Here is a 24,323-nt window from a genome sequence, read left to right as displayed (position 1 = left end):
ATGGCTGCTAGCTATACAGTGGAAAGAATTTTTTTTGAAAGATTAAATGATTAATGATTTCATTCAAATTGTATTGAGAATTTTTAATATAGTAATATTCATGTTTCCATGAGTTTTTGATAAATTTTAGTAAGTTTTTTTGTTGTTCTTTGTCCTTTGTTTTTCTTTAGAGCATGGATTTGGATATGAAACAAGATTGTAGTCAACTGGTAGAAAGAATAAATGTTTTCAAAACAGCCTTTAGTGAAAATGAAGATGACGAGAGGTAAAATCCATGAGCTGGGGGTTTAACTCAATGATCTAGATAATGTGCAAGAAAGCTTATTTAGGGGCTGGAAACGTAGCTCAGTAGTGGGAGTTGAAATTTGATCTCTGGCTATTTATTTGATGTTACTAGATGATAATTTTTTTAAGGTATGGTAATAATATTTTTTAAGTATTTTTTTTGTAGGGATACATACTCAAAAATATTCAGGTGAAATGATATGATCTCGGTCATTTCTTCAAAATATATGGGAAGGAGAGAACTGGTTGCGGTGTAGATAGGCAGCAGTTGAGGATTTAGTTCAGTGGCTTGTCTCATACTGGCCAGATGTTGGGTTTGGTCCTTTGCCCTGGTGGAGAGAAACAGATTTGCTATTAGTAGCACGTTGCTGAAGCTGGATTATGAGTTGATGAGGTACATTATTACTATTTTGTGTGCTTTTGAATGTGATTGAATTTATTAAATGAAGTTCAGCTAGTTTAAAATTGACTTAAAAATATATTTTTGATCAGTACATATTATAACTTCATGGATGATAATTTATTGAAATACTGTTATTTAAACTATTGCAAATATTAAAACATGCTAATCTTTTAAGTATAACTTTCTTTTACAACTTTATTGTTTTTTATTTATTTTTTATTATCTTTTTGGTGGGGAGAGGTACCAGGGATTGAACTCAGGGGCACTTGACCACTGAGCCACATCCCCAGCCCTATTTTGTATTTTATTTAGAGACAGGGTCTCACTGAGTTGCCTAGTGCCTCGCTTTTGCTGAGGTTGGCTTTGAACTTGCGATCCTCCTGTCTCAGCCTCCTGAGTCACTGGGATTACAGGTATGCGCCACTGTACCCAGCAATATACTAGTCTTGATTAAAGCATCTTTTCACATAAATTGCTGAAGTGGTATTATTGTATTAAATCTTATGGGTGGTTTTAAAAGTTTCTTGATCCAAATTTTCCAGAAATGTTATGCCAAATTATACCTTGATAAAGTGTATGTTATGATACCCTTAACACCAAATATTTTCATTTTTAAAACTTCTTGGTGGGCACTGTGGTGCATGCCTATAATACCAGCAACTCTAGTGGCTGAGGCAGGAGGATTGTAAAATCAAAAACAGCCTTAGTAATTTAGGATGGCCCTAAGCAACTTAGTGAGACTCTGTTTCAAAATAAAAAGGAACTGGGATGTGGCTCAGTTGTCAAGCATCCCTGATTTCAATTACCAATACCAAAAACAAGGTAAAAGAAAAAATTTGCCAGGCATGGTGGTAAATGCCTGTAATCCCAGCAGCTCAAGAGACTGAGTCAGGAGGATCACAAGTTTAAAGGCCGCCTCAGCAATTTAGTGAGACTCTATCTCAAAATGAAATATAAAAAAGGGCTGGAGATGTGGCTCAGTGGTTAAGTACCTCTGGATTCATTCTCTGGTACCAAAAAAAGAAAACAAATTCTTTTGCTGGGTGTGTTGGCACATCCTGTAACCTCAGCTATTTGGAAGGCTAAGGCAGAAGGATTGAAAGTTTGAGGTCAGACTCAGAAATTTAATGAGACTGTCTCAAAATAAAAAATAAAAGGGCTAGAGATGTAGCTCTGTGGTAAAGCACCCTGGGTTCAATCCCCAGTACTGTCAAAAAAGAAAAAGAAAGAAAACAAAAATGAAGAAACATAAAACTTTGTTGTTGTTTTATAGAAATTATACTTCTTTTTGTACCCATGAAGAAAGCAGAGGACCTACTATTATAGATTATTGTAGTTTCTGCATGAACATTTTCATGCCTTTACATCAAAGCTCTTAACAATTATTTTTCTCTTCATAGTCGACCAGCAGTTGCATTAATTCGAAAGTTAATAGCTGTGTTAGAATCAATTGAACGTCTACCTCTCCATTTGTACGACACACCAGGATCCACATATAACCTCCAGGTAACCACGAAAATGTTGTTGCTAATATAGATGAATGTATTTGGGAAGAGCAATATGCTTTCTTTTTTTAGAAAAACTTCCATATTGTATAAAGTAAGAACAATTCTGCTTCATCTTTAAGGTTTTAATTCAAATGCCATTTGATTATTCTTTTTGATGACTCAATATACTGGCATTTTAAATTTGATTGAATTAATGTGGAATTTAATATTGTAAGTAATATACTTGATTGATCAGTTGTAAGTAGGGATAGGTAGTTTATCAGTGGAAAAAGCAGATTTTAAAAGTTCTTATTCTAGAATTATGTGTTGCATCCTGTTTTATTCCATTTGAGCTGGTATAACAAAAATACCTTAGAGTAGTAATTTACAAACAACAGAAACTTAATGCTGACAATTCTGGGTGCTGGTAAGTCCTAGAGTAAGGCACTATCATATTTGGTATCTGGTGAAGACCTAGGTAAGTCTTCATATGCAAAAAGGGATGAACAAGTTTCCTTGCCCTTCTTTTATTTTATTTATTCATTTATTTTTGTGGTAGTGGGGATTGAGTCCAGGGGCACACTACTATTAAGCTATAACCCAGCACTTTTATTTATTTAGGATCTCATTGAGTTGCCCAGGCTGGTGTAGAATTTGTGATCCTCCTTCCTCAACCTTTACCAGTCTCTGGGGTCACAGATATGTGCCACTAATTTTGTCTTACTTTTTATTTTAATTTGCCATGTTGGGGATTAAACCTCAGGATGCTTTTACCACTGATCTGCACCCCACCCAGCCCTGTTTATTTTAAGACATGGTCTTATTAAATTGCTGAGGTTGGCCATGAACTTTTTATCCTCCTACCTCAGCCTCCCTAGTTACTGGGAGTACAGACATAATGCTAACACAACTGGCTGGGAACTCTTTTTATTAAGGGTGCTAATCTCATTTCTTAGAGCTCTACCCTCATGACATAATCACCTTCCAAAGGACCCACCTCCTAATACTACTACATTGGGTATTAAGTGTAACTGTTAATAAGTGACTAAGGATTTATATATGTCAAAGCAGTGCCTACTCAAAGCAAACAAAACTTGCCTATACTAGACTCCAACACTAAAAGGCTTATCCAGCAAATTATACTATACTTGTTGTACCTGACTATAGTGTTTAAAAAGACATAGAGGGCTACTTTGTGTTTTGTTTAGACAGAGTAATAGGAACAAGGAGACTGTTTTATCCATCCTTCTTAGACTTGGTAAGTGAATGAGCTGATGAATAGTCCCAGAGACTGGAAATTTAACCCATTATATAGTCATATGAACATGAACATCTTGTATTACATACTTTTCATTTTAGGAGATTTGATCCAAAGGCAGGAAGGCCAGGAATGTGCCCTCTGGTAATTTTGCAGTCTGAAATACACATGTAAATATTTAATAATGTTTATAGTAATTAGTTCAGATTTATACAGAAACACAACTACCTAAAATTGCTAGTTCTATCCTTGTTGCTTGTGTATTGGATTAAAATCTATCTTGCATCTTAAAAAGATTATTAGCCTTAGATAATGTATATTCTATCTTTAAAGGAATAAGCTAGTTAGTTGCTTTACAGAAACTTTCCTGGAAAATTGCAAGTTATAAGTTAGAGATTTAATATTTCTATTAAAGTGTTCTATAATAATTTTACTTGAACTCTTGTATTATATACTTGTTGTTTAGAAATTCTGGCAAGTTTACTTTGTTTTTTTCTCAACAGCCAATATCATTTATTCAGTGATCATTTAAAAAAACAATTATCAGAAAATAGACATTATTCATCAATCTCTTCATTATGGCTAGATTTTATAAATCTCAGTTGCTGTAGTCATGTAGCATGGGTTATTTTTACACTTCTAAGGAAAAAAAGGTATTTTTATGAAGAATTTTGATCATTTCTGTGTAGATACTTACAAGAAGATTACGATTTCGGTTGGAACGTGCACCTGGTGAAACTTCATTGATAGATCGGACTGGCAGAATGTTGAAGATGGAACCCTTAGCTACAGTTGAATCTCTAGAACAATATCTCCTAAAAATGGTGAGCTTTTGTTCTGCAAGTATATGCTGAAATAAGCATTCTCTATTGTGGTTTAGCTTTTCAGAACAGTAGTTAAGGGATGTATGTATTAAATGATGTTATATAGTTTGACCCAGTAATTCCATTTTTTTAGGAATTAGTTTTAAGAAAATAATCTTTTAAGCTAGGCATAATGTCACGTGCTTGTAATCCCATTGACTTGGGAAATTGCTCAGCCTGGGCAACTTGGTGAGACACTATCTCAAAAAGTAAAAAGAGCTGTGGATGTAGCTCAGTAGTAGAGTGCTTGCCTAGCATGTGCAAGGCCCTGAGTTCCAAACCCCAGTATGACAAAAAATAAAAAATAATAATAATCTTGTGTACACTGTGAATGCCTTCTACATAAAGATGTTTGTTATATTAGTTTGTAATATTGAAATAGTGAATACAGTCTTAATGCCCATCAATAAAAATCAAGTGTGTAATTATTTCTTTAAAAATTAAATTATTTTAACAGGTAATTGATAATTATTTCTAACAATTTTAATATTATATGGCTATTAAAATTTGTGATGATTAAAAATAATTGAAAAATGCTTTTGTATGCTATCATCAATATCTTTTATTCATTGAAATAGATAAAAGCAATACTGCAATATTAAGTAGTGGGGTGCCTCTATTTTTTTTATATATGGTATTCAGTATTTATGTAGGTATGTATGTATTGGTGCTGGCAATTATTTTTCCATTATTTTAAAATGACCATTTTTTGGTTTTAAATTAATTATTTTTTTCCATATTTTTACCAGTGTATTATAATTAAACATAATGGTGGTGTTACATATTCTTACACGCACACTATATAAAATGAACATTTGTTATATTAAAATAAATATAATAACAACAACTTGAAAATTTCATTATTAAGGTGAATGTCCTCCATATTTTGCTTGGTTTAGGTAGCAAAGCAGTGGTATGATTTTGACCGATCTTCATTTGTTTTTGTTCGAAAATTAAGAGAAGGGCAAAATTTTATATTTCGGCACCAGCATGATTTTGATGAGAATGGAATCATTTACTGGATTGGGACAAATGCAAAGTAAGTTATTCGTTTTAAACTAGTCTGGCAGTATTCACCTGAATACTGGATAGTCAAATAAAATTTGAGTATCCTGCAGTTTAAGGAATTTTTTTCTTGCTGATTAAATTTAAGGTTATCTAAATTACTTCTTATGAAGAAAAAAAGTCTTAAGTTGCTAATTGTAGAATTTAACTAGTACAATTTTATATTTAAAAGCTAATGAAAAAATGCAGAAATGTTAATTTCTAATTTTTCTTTATTTTTCTGTAGAACTGCATATGAATGGGTAAATCCAGCTGCTTATGGACTTGTAGTAGTAACATCTTCAGAAGGAAGAAATCTACCGTATGGTCGCTTGGAAGACATATTAAGTCGTGATAATTCAGCTTTAAATTGTCATAGTAATGATGATAAGAATGCCTGGTTTGCCATAGATCTGGGTCTCTGGGTAATACCATCAGCATATACTCTTCGTCATGCTCGTGGTTATGGAAGATCTGCCCTGAGAAATTGGGTTTTCCAGGTATCCAAAGATGGACAGAACTGGACTTCTTTGTATACCCATGTTGATGACTGCAGTCTCAATGAACCAGGGTTAGTTGAGGAGTCTTTGCAAATTGGAAAACTCAGTAAAAAGCTTTGTTTATTTTTATAGTTGTGTACTCTAGAGTTCTCTTTGTGAAATAATGAAGCAAGATTTTCTTTTTGTAAACAAAATCACTTGATCTGTACTTAGGTATTAAAGCTTTGAAGTATTGGAAACTTTGTCAAAAAGTATAGGTTAAAGATTTGTAAAAAGCTGAGCATATTTATTTTAAAATTTTTATATGTATGTGTGTGTTTAGTACATGAGTAGAAACAGCAAAAAAAATGGGATTAATATAAACTCTCCATATAGTCACATTGTACACACGAATATTCAACAAATTAACAGTGGCTTTTATTTCAAAGAAATTTGTTCTATTATGTTTTGCTTATTTATTTGTGGTACTGGGAATCAAATCCAGAGCTTTGCATATGCTAGGTAGGCACTCTGCCACTGATAAATATCCCCAGTCCTCGTAAGTTTTACTTATACATTATGTCACATTCAAGGGTCATTACCAGAATATGGGGTTAAATTTCTTTCTGTGTTTGACATATTATGAAAAGAGCTTCTTGTCATTAGGATTAATAGGTAATATTTCCTATCTTTTTAAGCTTTGGAGTTAAAAATTTTAAATATATTATTTAAAACTTAGCAGGAATTAAAGAACTTTTTTAATCATAAAAGCTTATTTCTTTTCCTTGTAAGCTTTGTTTTATATTTAGATATTAATTGAATCTTTTAGTGTTATGAGTCAAATTAATAATATACGTTTTTGGGGGGTTTGGGTACTGGGGATTGAGCCCAGGGGCCCTTAACTACTGAGCCACATCTCTATCCCTTTTTATTTTTTATTTTGAGACAGGGTCTTACTAAGTTGTTTAGGGCCTTGCTAAATTACTGAGGCTGACTTGAGCTTGCAGTTCTCCTGTCACAGCTTCCGGAGTCACAGCAATTATAGGCATGTTCCACCATGCCCAGCTAATGATATACATTTAAACATTTTATTTTTAATGTGTCTTGACCCTTTCCCCCATTGATTTCTTGATTCTTGTAATGAATTGCTTAAAGAAGATGAAAGTTTGTTTTTCCTAAAGCTTTCTATTATGGAAGAAATCTTCCCAGCTTTTTTCTTTTTTATCTGTGTGAAACATCTTTTTTATCTGTTTAAAAACATTTTTCTATAACACATTTATAGGTCAACTGCAACTTGGCCTCTTGATCCACCAAAGGATGAAAAGCAAGGGTGGAGACATGTGAGAATCAAACAAATGGGCAAGAATGCTAGTGGACAAACGCACTACCTCTCACTATCGGGATTTGAAGTTTATGGCACTGTAAATGGAGTATGTGAAGATCAGCTAGGTAAATAGAGGATATGAGATTTTTTAAAAAATTTAACTACAATTTATTTATAAAAAGTGATTTGGATTATATTTCTGAAATTGGTCCATTACAGGGAAAGCAGCTAAAGAAGCAGAAGCTAATCTTAGAAGACAGAGACGTCTAGTACGCTCCCAAGTTCTGAAATATATGGTTCCAGGAGCTCGTGTTATCAGAGGCCTTGATTGGAAATGGCGTGATCAGGATGGCAGTCCACAGGGAGAAGGCACTGTCACAGGAGAACTACATAATGGTGAGTAGGTCTAGCTTAGCACTTATAATATAGAAGTACTTAAATTTTAAGAATTTTTTTGTTATTTGGGATAATTTTATAAATTGTATAAAAGTATCCAGACTATATAGAAAAACTGATAATGATTTCACTTTAAAATTAGAAAAATGTTATGTAGAAATAAAAGAAATTTTAAAATTCTTGGGTTTGGGGGCTGGGGTTTTGGCTCAGCAGTGGAGTGCTCGCCTAGTGTGTATAGGGCCCTGGGTTCGATCCTCAGCACCACATATAAATAAATAAAATAAAGGCATTGAGTCCAACTACACCTAAAAAATAAATATTAAAAAAAAATAAATAAAAGTATTGGGTTTTGACTAGAAACTGCTGTCATTTTAAAATGATTATCAAGCTTATCCTTTTTTTTTTTTTTTTAAATTTATTTTTCTCAAGTTTCCTTTGGGCTCAGCTCTAATTTCTTATGCTTAACAGGATTAACGTTTTTACTTATTTTTCAAGAAAGCACGGAACAGAAACAGCTTCTATTTTTTAGTAGATTGTGATTATTTCACAGTGCTGCTTGGTCTACCAGCTTTGGGGAGGAGAATTTAAACTTTTATGTTAAGTAGGGCTTACTGTGTAAATCAATTTCATTTTTAATCTTTGATGGTATAGATTTTAATCAAGTCCTTACCCACATAATAAATTGCTTGACTCTCAAAGCAACTACTGAGGCTGATTTTTTTATTTTTAGTTGTAGGTGGACAAAATACTTTTATTTATTCTTATGCCATGCTGAGGCTCAAACCCAGTGCCTCATACATGGAGGCAAGTGCTCTACCACTGAGCCACAACCCCAACCCTGATTTTTTTTTTTTAATAACTCTAAGACTGATTTATTATATAATTTGCCAAAATAATAGTGGATTCATTCCTGTCAATTTTGCCTAATATTAAAATATAAAATGTTCATATTTTCAACTTCTACCAAAAATTTAAAGTGACAGTGCTTAGGAGAATAAACTAACTTTTAATTTCATAATGTATTTGTGTTTTATATAACAAAGTCATTTATTTAAATAAATCCTTTGATTTTTATTGCTTGTATGATTCTGAACCTTGAATTTATCAAATGAATTTATGTACCACAAAACCCTAATTGTAAATCATTATAATCAAAGCAAGTTTGCAGTGAAGCAAAATTTATAGATACTAGTAATAGTTGAGATGACAATAGTACTGTTCAATTTAGAAATTTAAAATGTCATTGCTTTTAGGTATCTTGATTCTTAGAGTAAGTTTATATTCTGTTTCCCCTGAATTGTTTTGGCCTCAAAGGGTATGACTTAGTAAGAAGAGGCTAGTTAGGTACATGTGAATGCAGTTCATCTTTCTCTGGTTACAGTCAGCTGAAATAACTGCATAAGAAAATATGAAAAAGAAAAAGAAAATAAGAATCTTAGTATCAGAATTTATTATTTAAGAAAGGCCTATTCTTTGCTGATATTACAAATGTAGAGATTCAGTTTGGGTTTAAAACCTTTATGTCCAAAAAGTTCTTAACTTTCAAATACTTGAGCCAACCATTTCTAATAATGACTAGTCTTTGTCATTTTGGGCATAGGAAGAGTTGAGAGTTTCATACCTCTACATTTAGGTATAGTGTGTATCTCTCTTTATAGTTCTACTAAAAGGTTTTAGGTCCCAGTTTAAACAAGCCTACTAAATGATTAACATTTTTTAGTATTTTTTCTCCCTTCTGAAGAATCTCTGTGTTGATAGTGATATCCATTTATTTCACAGATATTGACTACTTACAGTGTAAAGCCATTTTCTTGAAATTCAGATCTTCAGTGATCAAGAAAAAGTATGATTTCCTGCCTTCTAGATAAAGCTAACATGATTATAAATTTGATTAGAACTGTGAAATAATTTTTTTTACCAATACAAAACTCATTTTTATTTGGGATTGGAATGTTGTTGAACCTTGATTAGAACTGTGAAATAATTTTTTTTACCAATACAAAACTCATTTTTATTTGGGATTAGAATGTTGTTGAACCTTTCCTTTTCTCATGCTTTTCTGTATAGCAGAAGAGATAGTTAAAGTGTTGATTCTTCAGAGGTTATTTCAGTATACATAATATATTGAAGCAATTGAAATCTCATCTAAGCTACTTATGTAGATTTGGGGCAGTCAGTTTTCCTTTCAAAGAACTCATGTACAGACAAACCCCACAGGTAATGCAATATACTTAAACCCCTCTGAGCTTTATCATAAATATAAATGAACCTGGTGTAAGGGTGGTTGGGCAGCTGAGTATGTCAGTGGATGTGTATCCTGGAACTTGCACTCTGTGCGTGTGGGTAAAGTACTTTTAAATTTTCTAAAAGCTTGGTATACTTAAAAAGAGTAAATGTTTTTTGTGTTTTTTTTTTCTTTTTTCCCTGAAGTAATTGGCTTATAAAACTAAAATAGTAAAATTGTTAATTTCCTCTCTAATGGGCAATTTCTCTCCCACCACTTTTTTTGGATTCCCTTTGGGCTTTTATAACCTTTTTTTTTTTTTTTTTTTTTAAGTATTTTCCAAATACGAGTAACTATAAAATTGAATATTATGATGCTCAGTAGTTCTTTATGTATTATTAGCTTTAGAGCATATAGGTTCTCATAAGAGCTAAGCTGTTTTTTAAGTTTTGTTTTAAAATTTTCTGTGCTTATTCAGATTTATTAAACTTAATCATAAGAGAATCAAATAACCACTGAACTTTGAGAACACAACCGAAATGCTAATATAATGTTTAATTTGAGCTAGTAACCTAAAATTTCTATAAGTGATCTATGAATATTTTATTTTAGAGAGTTTAGCCCTTTTTTTAGATAGTAGGGTGGCACTTTTTTAAGAAAGAAATTTGACCATGTAATCATATCTAACAATTTAAAACCTTTTTATTTATTTGCTGAAGCTGCAGTACTTAACCATTTGCATCAGTCTTTTAAAATTTTTTAAAAATTCCTCCATTTGATATATAACACAAAAGATGTAAACACGACCACTAACATTATTTTTAAAAAATCACTAGTCTTCAACAGTTCAAAAATAAGAGTTTCAAAAGGTTTCCCAGAAATCTTTTGTACAGTACATATTTTAAATTTGTACAGTACATATTTCTTTTCCTTAATATAATTTTATTATGAGAGTTTAATAATTCAGACCTTCAAATAGCTAGATTAATCATGTATAGTCAAAAAATATTTCAGTTGATTTAAGTCCAAAAATTTACATTTTAGTTGGCAGACCTTAAATGATTGTAGAAATTCAGGAAAGTACAGCACTGATGAAAAGCTGATCCCATGTTGTGGAGCTACTATCTGACACGCTCCTGTCTACTTTCTGCTGGGTCTCACAAACTCCTGTCCCTTTCCAGGCTGGATTGATGTCACCTGGGATGCTGGTGGCTCAAACTCTTACCGTATGGGCGCAGAAGGAAAATTTGACCTCAAGCTTGCACCAGGGTACGACCCTGATACAGTGGCATCACCCAAACCTGTTTCATCCACTGTTTCAGGCACAACGCAATCATGGAGCAGCTTGGTGAAAAACAACTGTCCAGACAAGACATCTGCTGCTGCAGGCTCCTCAAGTAGAAAAGGAAGCAGCAGTTCTGTGTGTAGCGTGGCCAGTAGCAGCGACATCAGCTTGGGTTCGACCAAAACGGAACGGAGATCAGAAATTGTAATGGAACACAGTATAGTTTCAGGAGCTGATGTACATGAACCAATTGTTGTTCTTTCATCTGCTGAAAACGTCCCTCAAACAGAAGTAGGGTCATCTTCCAGTGCAAGCACGAGCACCTTAACAGCGGAAACGGGAAGTGAAAATGCTGAAAGGAAGTTAGGCCCTGATAGTTCTGTTCGTACTCCTGGGGAGTCTAGTGCAATATCCATGGGAATTGTTAGTGTTAGCTCTCCTGATGTTAGTTCTGTATCTGAATTAACTAATAAAGAAGCAGCTTCACAGCGACCCCTTAGCTCTTCAGCAAGTAACAGACTGTCAGTGAGTTCTTTGTTGGCTGCTGGGGCCCCTATGAGCTCTAGTGCAAGTGTACCTAATCTGTCCTCAAGAGAAACATCTAGCTTGGAAAGTTTTGTAAGGAGAGTGGCAAACATAGCACGGACTAATGCCACGAACAACATGAACCTAAGCCGAAGCAGCAGTGATAACAACACTAATACTTTGGGGAGGAATGTGATGAGCACAGCAAGTAAGTGAGCTTTTCCTTATGGAACCCCATGCTTTTTCCACTGGAGGGATATAAAATAGGGTCTCATATATTCATGTGTAGTGGCTGCAGTCTTTAACAAGATCATTAACCACGTTGGAGATGACATCAGATTTTAACACTTCAGGAATATGAGGTTAAGTTTTATAGAATTACAGTATTTTAAGACTTGAGCTCAGGTATGATAAAGAATCTTTTATTCTAAAAGGATAAAACAATAACACATTTTTCACTCCTTTGTGATAATTGCTTTAGCAAAGTTGCATGAAGAAATAAACAATAATTAAATATTATAGTCCATTGAAACCAAAGCTTTGCCCTGGTATAGCTTTTTCTTAGCCCCTGAATTCATTTTAGCTTCTTAAAGTTGTTTAATTTAAGAGACTAATGGGTCAAACTAATTCCCTTGAAAAATAAATTGGGAATTATTTTCATTGCTTGTTTCATTTTTTTAAAAAGCTAGGCTTTATATTTTTAAAAATAACAGTACTATAAAAACAAGAATTTTTAGTTGGATTTCAGTTGGGTTCCCAAAGTTGTTGCTTTTCAGCCTTTTATTATTAGTGTGTTTCATGAACTCTAAAAAATGTAAATCTTGTTTTTCTTCAAGGTTCCTACAGTTCTGCCTATTTATACTGATTTGCTTTATTTTTTATGTTTAGCTTCTCCTCTTATGGGTGCTCAGAGTTTTCCCAATTTGACCACACCTGGTACTACATCCACAGTGACTATGTCAACATCCAGTGTTACTAGCAGCAGCAATGTAGCTACAGCGACAACAGTTTTATCAGTTGGTCAGTCGTTAAGTAATACTTTAACCACCAGCCTCACATCAACTTCCAGTGAGAGTGATACAGGTCAGGAAGCAGAATATTCCTTATATGGTAAGTTATAGTTTAAAGTAAAATTATTTAGAAATTTATGTAATGATGCTTTTATTACATTTATCTCATGGGATATTTTTAACTTTTAGTTTAAAAAGAATTATTCCTTCTTATAAATATGGGAACTTTATGTAAGATGGAGAGACTATTAAAAAATTCATGATTATAAAGAAAGTACACTCTAGGAACTTAGATGTGTTATTATCCTTTTTTACTTTTGTGTTTAATGAAGAACTGTAGTAAACAAAGATATTTGCACCTTTATCAATAAAAGAAGCGATATATTAATAAGCTTTGTAAAGTGATATTCCTTGATATTACCAGGGTCTTCTGGAAATAATTTCCCTAATTGGGTAACATTTGAATTTTGTTAGTTAATTAAATTTTGCTTAGAAAATGTTAGAGTTATATCATCATGTCTTCTATGCTGTAGTCAGAGATGCAGTTATTTGATTCAATTGAAATGTGTATTTTATTAGAAAAGTGATACTTTCTAGAAAATGTAGAAGAAAATTAAAACCATCTAGTCCTCACATTTTAAATCTGATTTGGGGCATGTCATATGTATGTTTTGTTTTTAGTAAAAAGAGATTGTATCTTTTTAGCCAGCTCTTTTAATTTAGTACCATTTGAAAATATTTTCACATTGTTGAATGGGTTTCTACAAGATTTGAAATGATTGTATTTGTATGTTTCTTTAGGATAAATTCCTAAAAGAGTAACTACTAAATTGTCTTCCAAAAAACTTGCATTCCCATGATTGTTTGAGTACCCTTTACACACATCCTTGATCATATCACCTATTCTTTTTTTTTTTTTCCTTTTTCAGTGCTAGGAACCCAGGCCTCACACATGCTAGGTGAGCACCCTAACACTGAGCTACGGCCCCCCAGCCCTCTTCTTTATTTAACAATTGTTTTTTGTAATTTCAAAGACAAAATTTATATGAAGATATATTTTAAGTACTATTTAACCTCCTTTCAATAGGCTCTCTCTCTCTCTCTCTCTCTCTCTCTTTCTTTGGGACTTGAAACTGGGACCTAGAACTCTACCACTGAGCTATAATCTGAGCCTTTTTTTTATTTAGAGACAGAATCTTGCTAAGTTGCCCATGTTGGCCTTAAACTTGTGATCCTTCTGCCTCAGCCTCCTGAAGACCTAGGATTATAGTTGTGTATTACACTATACCATGCCCCGTGATTTTTTTTTTCCCCCTGAGTCTCTGGCCTCTCTTATCCAAAGTCAAAAAATTTGATCTGATGTTTTACGTTTTTTTGGAAAGTGGAATTTCTGTTTCTACTTTGCCTGTTAAGTGTATTTTCAAAAATGATGATGATTATTACACCAGTCTTAAAATTTATTGTTATTTTCAAATGTATTATTTCTCAGAGGGGCCCTCTTTCCCTTCCTACTCATTTGTTAATATGTTAACTTCAGGCTTTAGTTACTAGTCATGTGAAGTTTAGGAAAACTAGATATGCTAGTGAGGAAAAGTAGTTAAAAGTTAGGACTACTAGTCAGTTTTTAAAATTATTTTTAGGTTCTGAAAATTTCTTTTTCTTCTTTCCTAAAACTTTATGACTCTTTTAAGTCTGCTAGTATAAAGGATCAGAATAACATCACTTCTTCTAATATCTATGTGTGCAATGTAAACTTTTATTGTGACATTTTGAAAACTATGATTTGACTATTGTATGAAAAAAGGGAAAATGAGAAAAATTGACTTCAGTAAATTGTAACGTATCAGAGACAAATTTGAGTATATAAAGTTGTGTGTTCCATAAGTGATAAACCAAAAATAGAATTGGTTTATTTTCTGTACCACGATATCCTGTTCATGAGAATTGCTATGTAAATTACAAGATGGCCCTTCTTATATCTTAGGGGTTATATATATTATCAAATTTAAGATGCCATTAATTATAAGACACCATTTTTTATATTCCTAAAGCTAAAAATGTTGCCCACTTAAAATGCTGTGTCTTGTCAGCAATTGTGATACATATTCTGATTTCAGAACATTAAATGTTAGAAAATGTGATCTTAAAAATTCATTTAGTATCAGGTCTCTTCCTTTGATTGGTCATCCAATAAATGTGATCCTTCTGCCTCAGCCTCCTGAAGAGCTAGGAGGCAGAAGGACTTATATTAAATATATAGTCCTCTAATTATTAGACTAAAAACATATTTGGTTCAAAGGTGTGTAGATGCAAGTTTCTTATAAATAACCTTCTGGAAGTTCTTTAAGAATATAGAGTACCTCTTATGTTCAGTTCTGATATTATTTTAGGGGTTTTTAATCCCCTTCCAGATCCAGTAAAAACTTCGTTTTTAACCTCATTAGTTCTCTTTTCATTTTCAATTCTTCTTTTTTTTTTCTTTTGTACCAGGGATTGAACTCAGGGGCACTTGACCACTGAGCCACATCCCCAGCCCTAGTTTTTGTATTTTATTAGAGACAGGGTTTCACTGAGTTGCTTAGTGTCTCGCTTTTGCTGATGCTGACTTTGAACTCATGATCCTCCTGCCTCAGCCTCCCAAGCTGCTAGGATTACCGGTGTGCGCCGCCACGCCTGGCTTCTTACTGATCTTTGACCTTTAATATTTCCTTGCAAATCTATGCCATTGAGCATACTTTTTTCTGGGGGAGGGGTACCAGGGATTGAACTCAGGGGCACTTGACCACTGAGCCACATGCCCAACCCTATTTTGTATTTTATTTAGAGACAAGGTCTCACTGAGTTGCTTAGCACCTCATTGTTCCTGAGGCTGGCTTTGAACTCTAAGATCCTCCTGCCTCAGCCTCCTGAGTGCCTGGGATTAAGGGTCTGTGCCACCATGCCTGGCTTGTTTTCAGTTCTTAAGAACAACTTGTTAGCATTCTTGTATATGTGGGACAATGTAAATTTGACCCAAATCTTCACTGGGGGAGAGATCCTAAGAAGGAAGGAGATAAAAGAAATTCAAGATTATTGAACTTCCTATGTGGTAGATAATTGAAAGATGCTATTTATATTATTTCATAGCAAATATTCATTATTCTTAAGTAGTTATTATTAAGTAACATGCCAGGTCTAAAGCCAGGATTCACTGATTGGCTTTTGTTTCCTTCATAAGATCTTTTATAGCTTATATTTATATATTTATTTTTTACTTGTTAAATGCCCTTGTCTCTTATAGGCTAATAGAGACTGAGACCATGTCTGTTTTGGTTATAACTATATATGCACCTAGTGCCTAACTCTGTTCTTGGCACATAGCATATGCCCAATAGATATTTGCAGGTAGAATGAATTAATCCAAAGTGTTTCTTTCCACCATATTGTGGAATATGGTATATTCCTGCAATATTTAGAGAATGATAGGGTTGTCTTTGTTAAAAACAGCCTTCATGGTTACCCTTTTATATAATGATTTTGTAGATGCAAATATAGTTTATAGTCATCTGTTATCCTATGTTGTTTTCTACCAGGCTTTTGACTATTTCCCATTATTAATCATGTATGTGTGGTGGTGGAAGATGGGTGGTATCATTCAATGGTCTTTATAAACTTGAACCTTTTTTACCTCTGTTTTGTATGGTCTAAAATGCATTTACCTTGCTATTCTTGTTAATTGTGTTGACAGTAGGTTGTTGGTTTTGTTTTCTAGATTTTCTTGATAGCTGCCGTGCCAGTACTCTGTTAGCTGAGCTAGATGATGATGAGGATTTGCCTGAGCCTGATGAGGAAGATGATGAGAATGAAGATGACAATCAAGAGGATCAAGAATACGAGGAGGTTATGGTAGAGAGAAAGTCCCCCTTTCTTTTCACTAAGATAGGATTTTAAAATTATTTATTCTAATTTGTTATACATGATGCAGAATGTATTACACATATAGAGCACAATTTCTCATGTCACTGATTGTACACAAAATATTTTCACACCATTTGTGTCTCCATACGTGTACTTAGGGTAATGATGTCTAACTCATTCCACCATCATTCCTACCTTCTTTGCCCCTCCATTCCCCCCTCCCCTTTGCTGAATCTAAAGTTTCTCCTTTCCTCCCATGCTCCCCCACCCCCCATCACCATTATGAATCAGCATCCTCACATCAAAGAAAACGTTCGACCTTTGGTTTTTTGGGATTGGCTTGCTTCATTTAGCATTATATGCTCCAACTCAATCCATTTACCTGCAAGTCCCATGATTTTATTTTCTTTTAATGCTAAGCAATGTTCCACTGTGTATATATACCAAAGTTTCCCTTTCCATTCATCTACTGGGGGGCATCTGGGTTGGTTCCACAGTTTAGCTATTGTGAATTGTGCTGCTATAAACATTGATATGGCTGTGTCCCTGTAGTATGCTGTTTTTAAGTCCTTTGGGTATAAACCAAGGAGTGGGATAGTTGGGTCAAATGATAGTTCCATTCCCAGTTTTCCAAGGAATCTCCATACTGCTTTCCAGATTGGCTACACCACATTGCAGTCCCACCAGCAATATATGAGTGTACCTTTTTCCCCACATCCTCGCCAACATTTATTGTTGTTTGTATTCTTGATAGCTGCCATTCTGACTGGAGTGAGATAAAATCTTAGAGTAGTTTTGATATGCATTTCTGTAATTGCTAGAGATGTTGAACATTTTTTCATATGTTTGTTGATTGATCGTATATCCTCTTCTGAGAAGTGTCTGTTCAGTTTCTTGGGCCATTTGTTGATTGGGTTATTGGGTTATTATAGGATGTTAATAATTGAAGAGAGGAAAAACTAAGTCATAATTAAACTTTGCAGGAAGGATATATGGCACCAGTTTGAAAACAGTGGTTAAGAATAAAACACTTTTTTAGCTGCATGTGGTGGCAACCTGTGTAATCCCAGCGACTCAGGAGGCTGAGACAGGAGAATCATGAGTTCAAAGCCAGTTTCAGCAACTTAGCGAGGCACTAAGCAATTCACTGAGACCCTGTCTCTAAATAAAATACAAAATAGAGCTTTTTTAGTTTTCAGTGGACCTTTATTTTATTTATTGATACATGGTGCTGAGAATCGATCGAACCCAGTGCCTCACACATGCTAGGCAAGCCACAACCCCAGCCCTAAAGCTGGGTTTTTTAAATCTTGGCTTTGATGAATCTCTTTGTATTTGAAAACTACTAAAATTTCATACACCATTTTTTTTTTTAAAACAGGTTCAAAGGTTTGTGAACTTAGGGGCAATTGCACTACCAGGGGTGCCTAACCACTGCGCTATATTCTCAGGGCAGCCCCCTCCCCACTTTTTGTGCTAGGGATTAAATCCACAACCTGTAGTGTGCCAAGTACACACTCCACCAGTTACCTCCGAGATGGATATTATTACCAGTCCTTTGAATTTTTTGAGACAAGGTCTCATTAAGTTACTTAGGGTCTCACTAAATTGCCTAGCATGGCCTCAAACCTGTAAGCTTCCTAAGTCACTGGGATTATAGACATGAGCCTAGCTGACCACAAGTCTTAAACTCTTAAAAGTTTTTTTTTTTTTTTTTTTTTTTAGTTTCTACTGTTTTACAAGGATATCCATGTATTTTCTTAACAGTCATAACATGGAGGAATGAGGCAGAGTCATAAAACCATAATTTGCTCATATTATCAGAGTTAGGTAGAAAATTGGAACCCAATCTTAGCTGTATAATTCAAAACTCTTAATCAACCACTATGATTGTTTTATAATTTAAAGTCATGCCTCTGATGTCCTTTATTTTATTTTCCTATTTTAAAAAAATTTTTTTTACTTGTTGATTGACCTTTATTTATTTACTTATATGTGGTGCTGAGAATTGAACCCAGTGCCTCACACATGCTAGGCAAGCACTCTACCACTGAGCTATAACCCCAACCCCAACAAAATACCTTTATTTTTTATGTGGTGCTGAGGATCGAACCCAGGGCCTCACACATGCTAGGTGAGCGCTCTACCACTGAGTCACAACCCCAGTCCTATATATTATGAGTTTCTTTTTCTTTTTCTTTTTTTTTTAATATTTATTTTTTAGTTGTAGTTGTACACACACCTTTATTTCACTCGTTTATTTTTGTATGTGGTGCTGAGTATCGAACCCAGTGTCTCGCACGTGTGAGGTGAGCATTCTACCGCTGAACACAACCCCAGCCCATGAATTTATTTTTCTAAAATGTTAAATATTAAAAAAACGTTGAATTTTTTTGTGTGGTGAAGAAATCCTCAAAATGCTTTCTTAGTATACATTGCTTAGAAAACACATTAATGCTGGGTGTGGCAGCATATGCCTGTTATCCCAGCAGTTTGGGAGGCTGAGTGAGGCAGGAGGATTGCAAGTTTGAGGCCAGCCTCACCAATTTAGCGAGGCTCTAAGTTACTTAGTGAGACCCTGTTTCAAAATAAAAAAATAAGGACTGGTGATGTGGCTCAGTGGTAAAACACCCTAGGGTTCAATCCCTATTCCCCCAAAACCAACAAGAAAAAGAGAAGAAAGCATGTTAGCATATTTCTTTACAAAGGAGTATAGTATAAAATACTTCATGAATTTAAAACATTGAATTTATAACTTCTGGAGATAACTAATAAAGAATATGGGATGATGATTATGTAAAAGTTTTTTTTTTTTAAATTAGTATTTTTTAGTTGTTGTTGTACCTTTATTATTTATTTATTTATATGTGGTGCTGAGGATCAAACCCAGCGCCTCACACATGCTAGGCAAGCGCTCTGCCACTGAGCCACAACCCCAGCGCCATGTGAAAGGTTTTTTTTAGTGATACTTTTGTTAATATGGATTGATAGTTTCAGGAAGGGCCAAATGGTGGGCACGTGTATTGGTCAAATAATTAGACTTGTGTCTCTTGGCATTTTTTAACTTCAGATTCTAAGACGTCCATCCCTGCAACGTAGAGCTGGTTCCCGCTCTGATGTAACACATCATGCCGTTACCTCGCAGCTACCACAGGTCCCTGCCGGAGCAGGGAGCCGACCTATTGGGGAGCAGGTAATATTGTCATGTTTATTTTAATAATTTTTATACACAGAAAAACACCAACCAAAACATCTACAGTAATATGTGGGTGCATTTGAGGTGGAGAGGAGGCAGCTATGAGAGTTGCAAAATGAAATATCTCCTACTGTGTGGCTTCCAAATTACAAGTAAATTCTGATTTCTCTGGCAATTTTCATACTTAAAACCTCTTTATCATTCTATGCCTAAGTGATATGGTAAAATAAGGAAGTAAAATAGCTGTAAAGAACTGCTTAACATTTATTTTATATTGTAGATAGTACATTACTTATGGAAAAATAACAATTCATCTTGTAATGTTGAACTGTATGTGGGATTTTGTTTTAATAGGAAGAAGAAGAGTATGAGACTAAAGGAGGACGCCGGAGAACATGGGATGATGATTATGTGCTAAAGCGGCAGTTTTCTGCTTTAGTTCCTGCTTTTGATCCTAGACCAGGTCGTACGAACGTCCAGCAGACAACTGACCTAGAAATTCCACCCCCAGGTATAGTTTGTCTTAGTTTAGTCATTTAATTTAACAGATATTTACTTATCTACAGTTGGAAAAGTAAGATTTCTTTCTTTTTTTTTTTTTAAGCTATGTTTTTTCCCTCCCTAATAAACAAGGCAGATACGTTTTATATATATATATATAAGTTTTAGGTGGACACAGTATCTTTATTTTGCATTTATGTGGTGCTGAGAATTGAACCCAGTGCCTCGTGCATGCTAGGCGAGCTCTCTATCACTGAGCCACAACCCTAGCCCCAGTAAGGTTATTTATTACCTGCTTATATATGCTTCTTTTGGAAAAGTTTTTAATCAGTCCTTGAAAAGGCCGATGTTTTAGAGGAATAAATTATAATTTTGGAGTGGTATTGGTACTGCTGAGATTGAACCTAGGACCTTGTGTGTTTTAGGCATGCATTCAAACACTGAACTGCATACTCAACCCACAAATTATTTAAAAATTTTTAAAAACTCCATGTGTTTTGTATTTGTACAGTCTTTAAAGCAAGGCATTATTTAAAAGTGGGACATTTTTGGTGCCTGCCTGTAAATCTCAGCAACTTAGGAGCCTGAGGCAGGAGGATTGTGAGTTCAAAGTCAGCCTCAGCAAAAGTGAGGTGCTACATGACTCAGTGAGACGCTGTCTCTAAATAAAATACAAAATGGGTGGTGGGGATATAGCTCAGTGGTTGAGTGCTCCTGAGTTCAATCCCCAGCACCAAACCAAACCAAAACCCCCCCAAAAAACCCTTCCCCTAAGAATATTAATGTAGGCCAAGCTGGTGCAAACCTCAAAATGACTTATGACTTTAAAAGTATTTATATTATCAAAAATTGAAAATTGCCTTAAGACTATCATGATACTAAGAAAAGTTTCATGAGCTATTAAAAAGAAGAGAGTTCAACAACAAATATATTTATCAACCTAATTATATTTGTGTGTGTGTGTTTACCTCACAATTTACATATATAGTGTAAGTAAAAGTTTGGAAGGTAGGTTGCTGGGCATGGTAACACACACCTATAATCCCAGAGGCTTGGGAGGCTGAGGCAGGAGGATCAGAGTTTCTAAGCCAGACTTAGCAATTTATTGAGGCTGTAAGCAACCTAGTGAGACCCTGTCTCAAAAAGTAAAACTGGGGGGTTGGGTTTGTTGCTCAGTGGTAGAGTGCACATCTAGCATGGGTGAGGCACTGGGTTTAATCCTCAGCACCACATAAAAATAAATAAAAATAAAGGCATTTTGTCCACCTACAATTTAAAAAATAAAATAAAATTGGCTGGGGATGTTGCTTAGTGCTTAAGTACCCTTGGGTTCAATCCCTTGTACCACAAAGAAAAAGGTTTGAAAGGTTATTGACTCAGAAGTATCTGAATATAAAATTATGGATAATTTTACTTTTCTCATTTTGTAAAATTAGAATGTTTTATAAGTATTCATTCAGTTATTCATACATGTGTTTCCAAATAAAAATAAAATCCATACTATATGTATCTATCCTTCCAATTATATTCTTTTTTGGGGGGGAGCGATAATTGAACCCAGAGGTGCTTAACCACTGAGCCACACCCCCAGCCCTTTTTTGTATTTTATTTAGAGACAGAGTCTTGCTGAGTTGCTTAGGTTGCTGAGGAGGCTGGCTTTAAACTCCTGATCCTTCTGGTTATGAGGAGTGGGTTCTTAATATACTTAAAGTGTCACTTCGCCTCTTGAGCTGCTAGGATTATAGGCACCCGGCTATCTTATTATATTCTTAACTCAGCCTTTAACTTTTAATTGTTTCCATTAAAAAAGAAAGTTGAAGTCAGGAGAGTCTTAAGTAGCTAACGCTAATATATGGAAGAAGGATTTGAATTTCATGTACACTTTCTTACAGTGCAGTGTTCTTCCTGGACTGCTTATTTTCGTATGATTGTTTTTTTACATGTCTTCTAAAAATTTTAGGAACACCTCATTCAGAGCTCTTGGAAGAAGTTGAATGTACTCCATCACCTCGATTAGCCCTCACTTTGAAAGTAACAGGTCTTGGAACAACTCGTGAAGTTGAATTACCACTCACCAATTTCAGATCAACCATATTTTACTATGTACAAAAATTACTTCAGTTGTCCTGTAATGGCAATGTGAAATCAGATAAACTTAGGCGTATTTGGGAGCCAACATACACGTAAGAGATTTTAACTTAATGTTTAAAAAGACATGTTTATAGCATATGAGCCAAGAAGCATTATTTTTCTGTATTTTTGGATTGTAGGAACAGATGATTTGTTTCATTTTCCATTAATGTACAGGAACATAAGAGAGTATTTTTGTCTCCTGATGTTGTTTTAGAACTGGAAGGACATTTAGAAATAATCTAGATCTTTTTTGGGGAGGGGAATAGGGATTTAACCCAGGGAGAGTTTAACACTGAACTACATCCCCATCCCTTTTATTGTTTATTTTGAGACAGGGTCTCATTAAATTGCTTAAGGCCTTGCTAAGTACCTGTGGCTGGCCTTGACTTTGTAATCCTCCTGCCTCAGCCTTCTGAGTTGCTGGGATTACAGATGTACACCAGCTAACTGAGCTGGACTAACTATGTAATAATTGTTGAAAATGTCATTTGAACTTTTTGATGGAGATTGTGTATGAAGCACTATTTTCTATTAATTCCTTACTTCGGGATTTTTCATTTATACAGATAATTATCAGTAACGTGGGGCATATTTAACATTTTGTGCCTTACTTTCTTAATCTGTAAAATGAGGCCAGTTATGAGGAGTAGGTTCTTAATATACTTAAAGTGTCACTGCTTTCAAAAAAAAATTACCTATAAAATGTTTCATAATATTAATAACATAAACATTTAATTGTATTATTATCATCCTTATTGTAACTTCATTTTTACTACTGTATCTTCTCATTTTTCTTAACATCACTGATAATTTTATATAATGTCCAATAAAAGTAATGTAGGCTCTTTTGAGGTAGAACACAGAATAGCCTACCTTCAATTTTGTACTACAGTACAAAATTCTGATGCCTTTTATATACATGTTTATGAGCATAAGGTCTTCTCATTATTTCTAGTCTTTTTTCCATATAGATACATAAAAACTATTTCTTATTCCATTTTATTTTACAGTAGCTTGAATGTCATAACAGTTGGTATAAATCATTTTTTCACATCTTTAAAAGTTCTAATTTTGATGTCTGTTTTCTTTGCAATAATGCTAATAGATTTAGAAATATGGTTTCTGTCCTATGTTTAACAACTTACATTTTTTTCTTAAATATTCTTTAGTTCAGTGTTCAATGCAAGAATGTTTAGTAAAGGACATCATTCATTCACTTTTTAAAGAATATCATTTACATTTGAATTAACTAGAGTAATATCTTCTTGTTTAGAATTATGTACAGAGAAATGAAGGATTCCGACAAAGAAAAGGAAAATGGGAAAATGGTAAGTTATTTTTAGAAAATAGGTCTTATACTTAGTTCTTGAGTAAAAAGAAAAGAAGAAAAAACACTAATACCGTGTTGCGCTTGAACATTTGAGGGAAAAATAACTAAGGTATCCTTTTAAGTGCATGATTTTAAAGCTACCTCATGTAATGCATGTGATATACTATAGACTTTATAACAGGGAAAGGCCAACATTTGGTTTTTCCTATTGTAGGGTTGCTGGACTATAGAGCATGTGGAACAGTACCTTGGCACTGATGAGTTACCAAAGAATGATTTGATAACCTACCTGCAGAAGAATGCAGATGCTGCTTTCCTGCGCCACTGGAAATTAACTGGCACTAATAAAAGTATTAGAAAAAACAGGAATTGTTCTCAGCTCATAGCTGCATATAAGGTATATATATATTGGCATCTAAAACACTATTTTGTTTGGGAATGGCTTTGTGCTTTGTTTTATAACTCTAAAAACTTCTTAAGGGCCTGGGGATGTAGCTTAATAATAGAATGCTTACCTAGCATGTGCTAGGCCCTGGGTTCGCTCTTCAGCATGGGGGGTGGGGTGGGGTGGGGTGGGGTGTTGGGACAATTAAAAAAAAAATCAGTTTGAATTAACATTGTTAACGTGCCATGCTAAAATTGCAACTATGGCTTGTAGCAATGGATCAGAGCATAGTCTTTTA

At 34.3% G+C, this 24,323-nt stretch overlaps 2 protein-coding genes across 14 annotated transcripts in view; one reads left to right on the top strand and one right to left on the bottom strand.

Moving 5' to 3' along the window:
• The window catches only part of Hectd1 (HECT domain E3 ubiquitin protein ligase 1), a 98,233-nt gene that overhangs the window by 62,031 nt on the left and 11,879 nt on the right, over positions 1–24,323 (top strand). The window contains exons 19-34 of one of the 13 annotated variants that reach the window (XM_027929817.2): positions 171–265; positions 2,089–2,194; positions 4,123–4,257; positions 5,196–5,335; positions 5,588–5,911; positions 7,102–7,268; positions 7,363–7,539; positions 10,945–11,781; positions 12,462–12,683; positions 13,513–13,542; positions 16,335–16,468; positions 19,551–19,673; positions 20,031–20,187; positions 22,138–22,360; positions 23,584–23,638; positions 23,855–24,037. In XM_027929817.2, coding sequence (XP_027785618.1) covers positions 171–265; positions 2,089–2,194; positions 4,123–4,257; positions 5,196–5,335; positions 5,588–5,911; positions 7,102–7,268; positions 7,363–7,539; positions 10,945–11,781; positions 12,462–12,683; positions 13,513–13,542; positions 16,335–16,468; positions 19,551–19,673; positions 20,031–20,187; positions 22,138–22,360; positions 23,584–23,638; positions 23,855–24,037 — 3,108 coding nt within the window. The remainder of the gene's footprint in view (positions 1–170; positions 266–2,088; positions 2,195–4,122; positions 4,258–5,195; positions 5,336–5,587; positions 5,912–7,101; positions 7,269–7,362; positions 7,540–10,944; positions 11,782–12,461; positions 12,684–13,512; positions 13,543–16,334; positions 16,469–19,550; positions 19,674–20,030; positions 20,188–22,137; positions 22,361–23,583; positions 23,639–23,854; positions 24,038–24,323) is intronic. The other 12 variants (XM_071607802.1, XM_071607804.1, XM_071607807.1 and 9 more) reach the window with 12 other exon arrangements.
• The window catches only part of Ap4s1 (adaptor related protein complex 4 subunit sigma 1), a 73,135-nt gene continuing 48,889 nt past the window's right edge, over positions 78–24,323 (bottom strand). The window contains exons 5-6 of the mRNA XM_071607824.1: positions 3,523–3,590; positions 78–614 (exon numbers count right to left, since the gene is read on the bottom strand). Coding sequence (XP_071463925.1) covers positions 3,531–3,590 — 60 coding nt within the window. The 3' untranslated portion in view covers positions 78–614; positions 3,523–3,530. The remainder of the gene's footprint in view (positions 615–3,522; positions 3,591–24,323) is intronic.

The sequence above is a fragment of the Marmota flaviventris genome, chromosome 2, assembly GCF_047511675.1.
Source record: "Marmota flaviventris isolate mMarFla1 chromosome 2, mMarFla1.hap1, whole genome shotgun sequence".
Classification (NCBI taxonomy): domain Eukaryota; kingdom Metazoa; phylum Chordata; class Mammalia; order Rodentia; family Sciuridae; genus Marmota; species Marmota flaviventris.
Note: the sequence above shows the minus strand (reverse complement) of the source record. Positions and strands in the feature narration are given on the sequence as shown.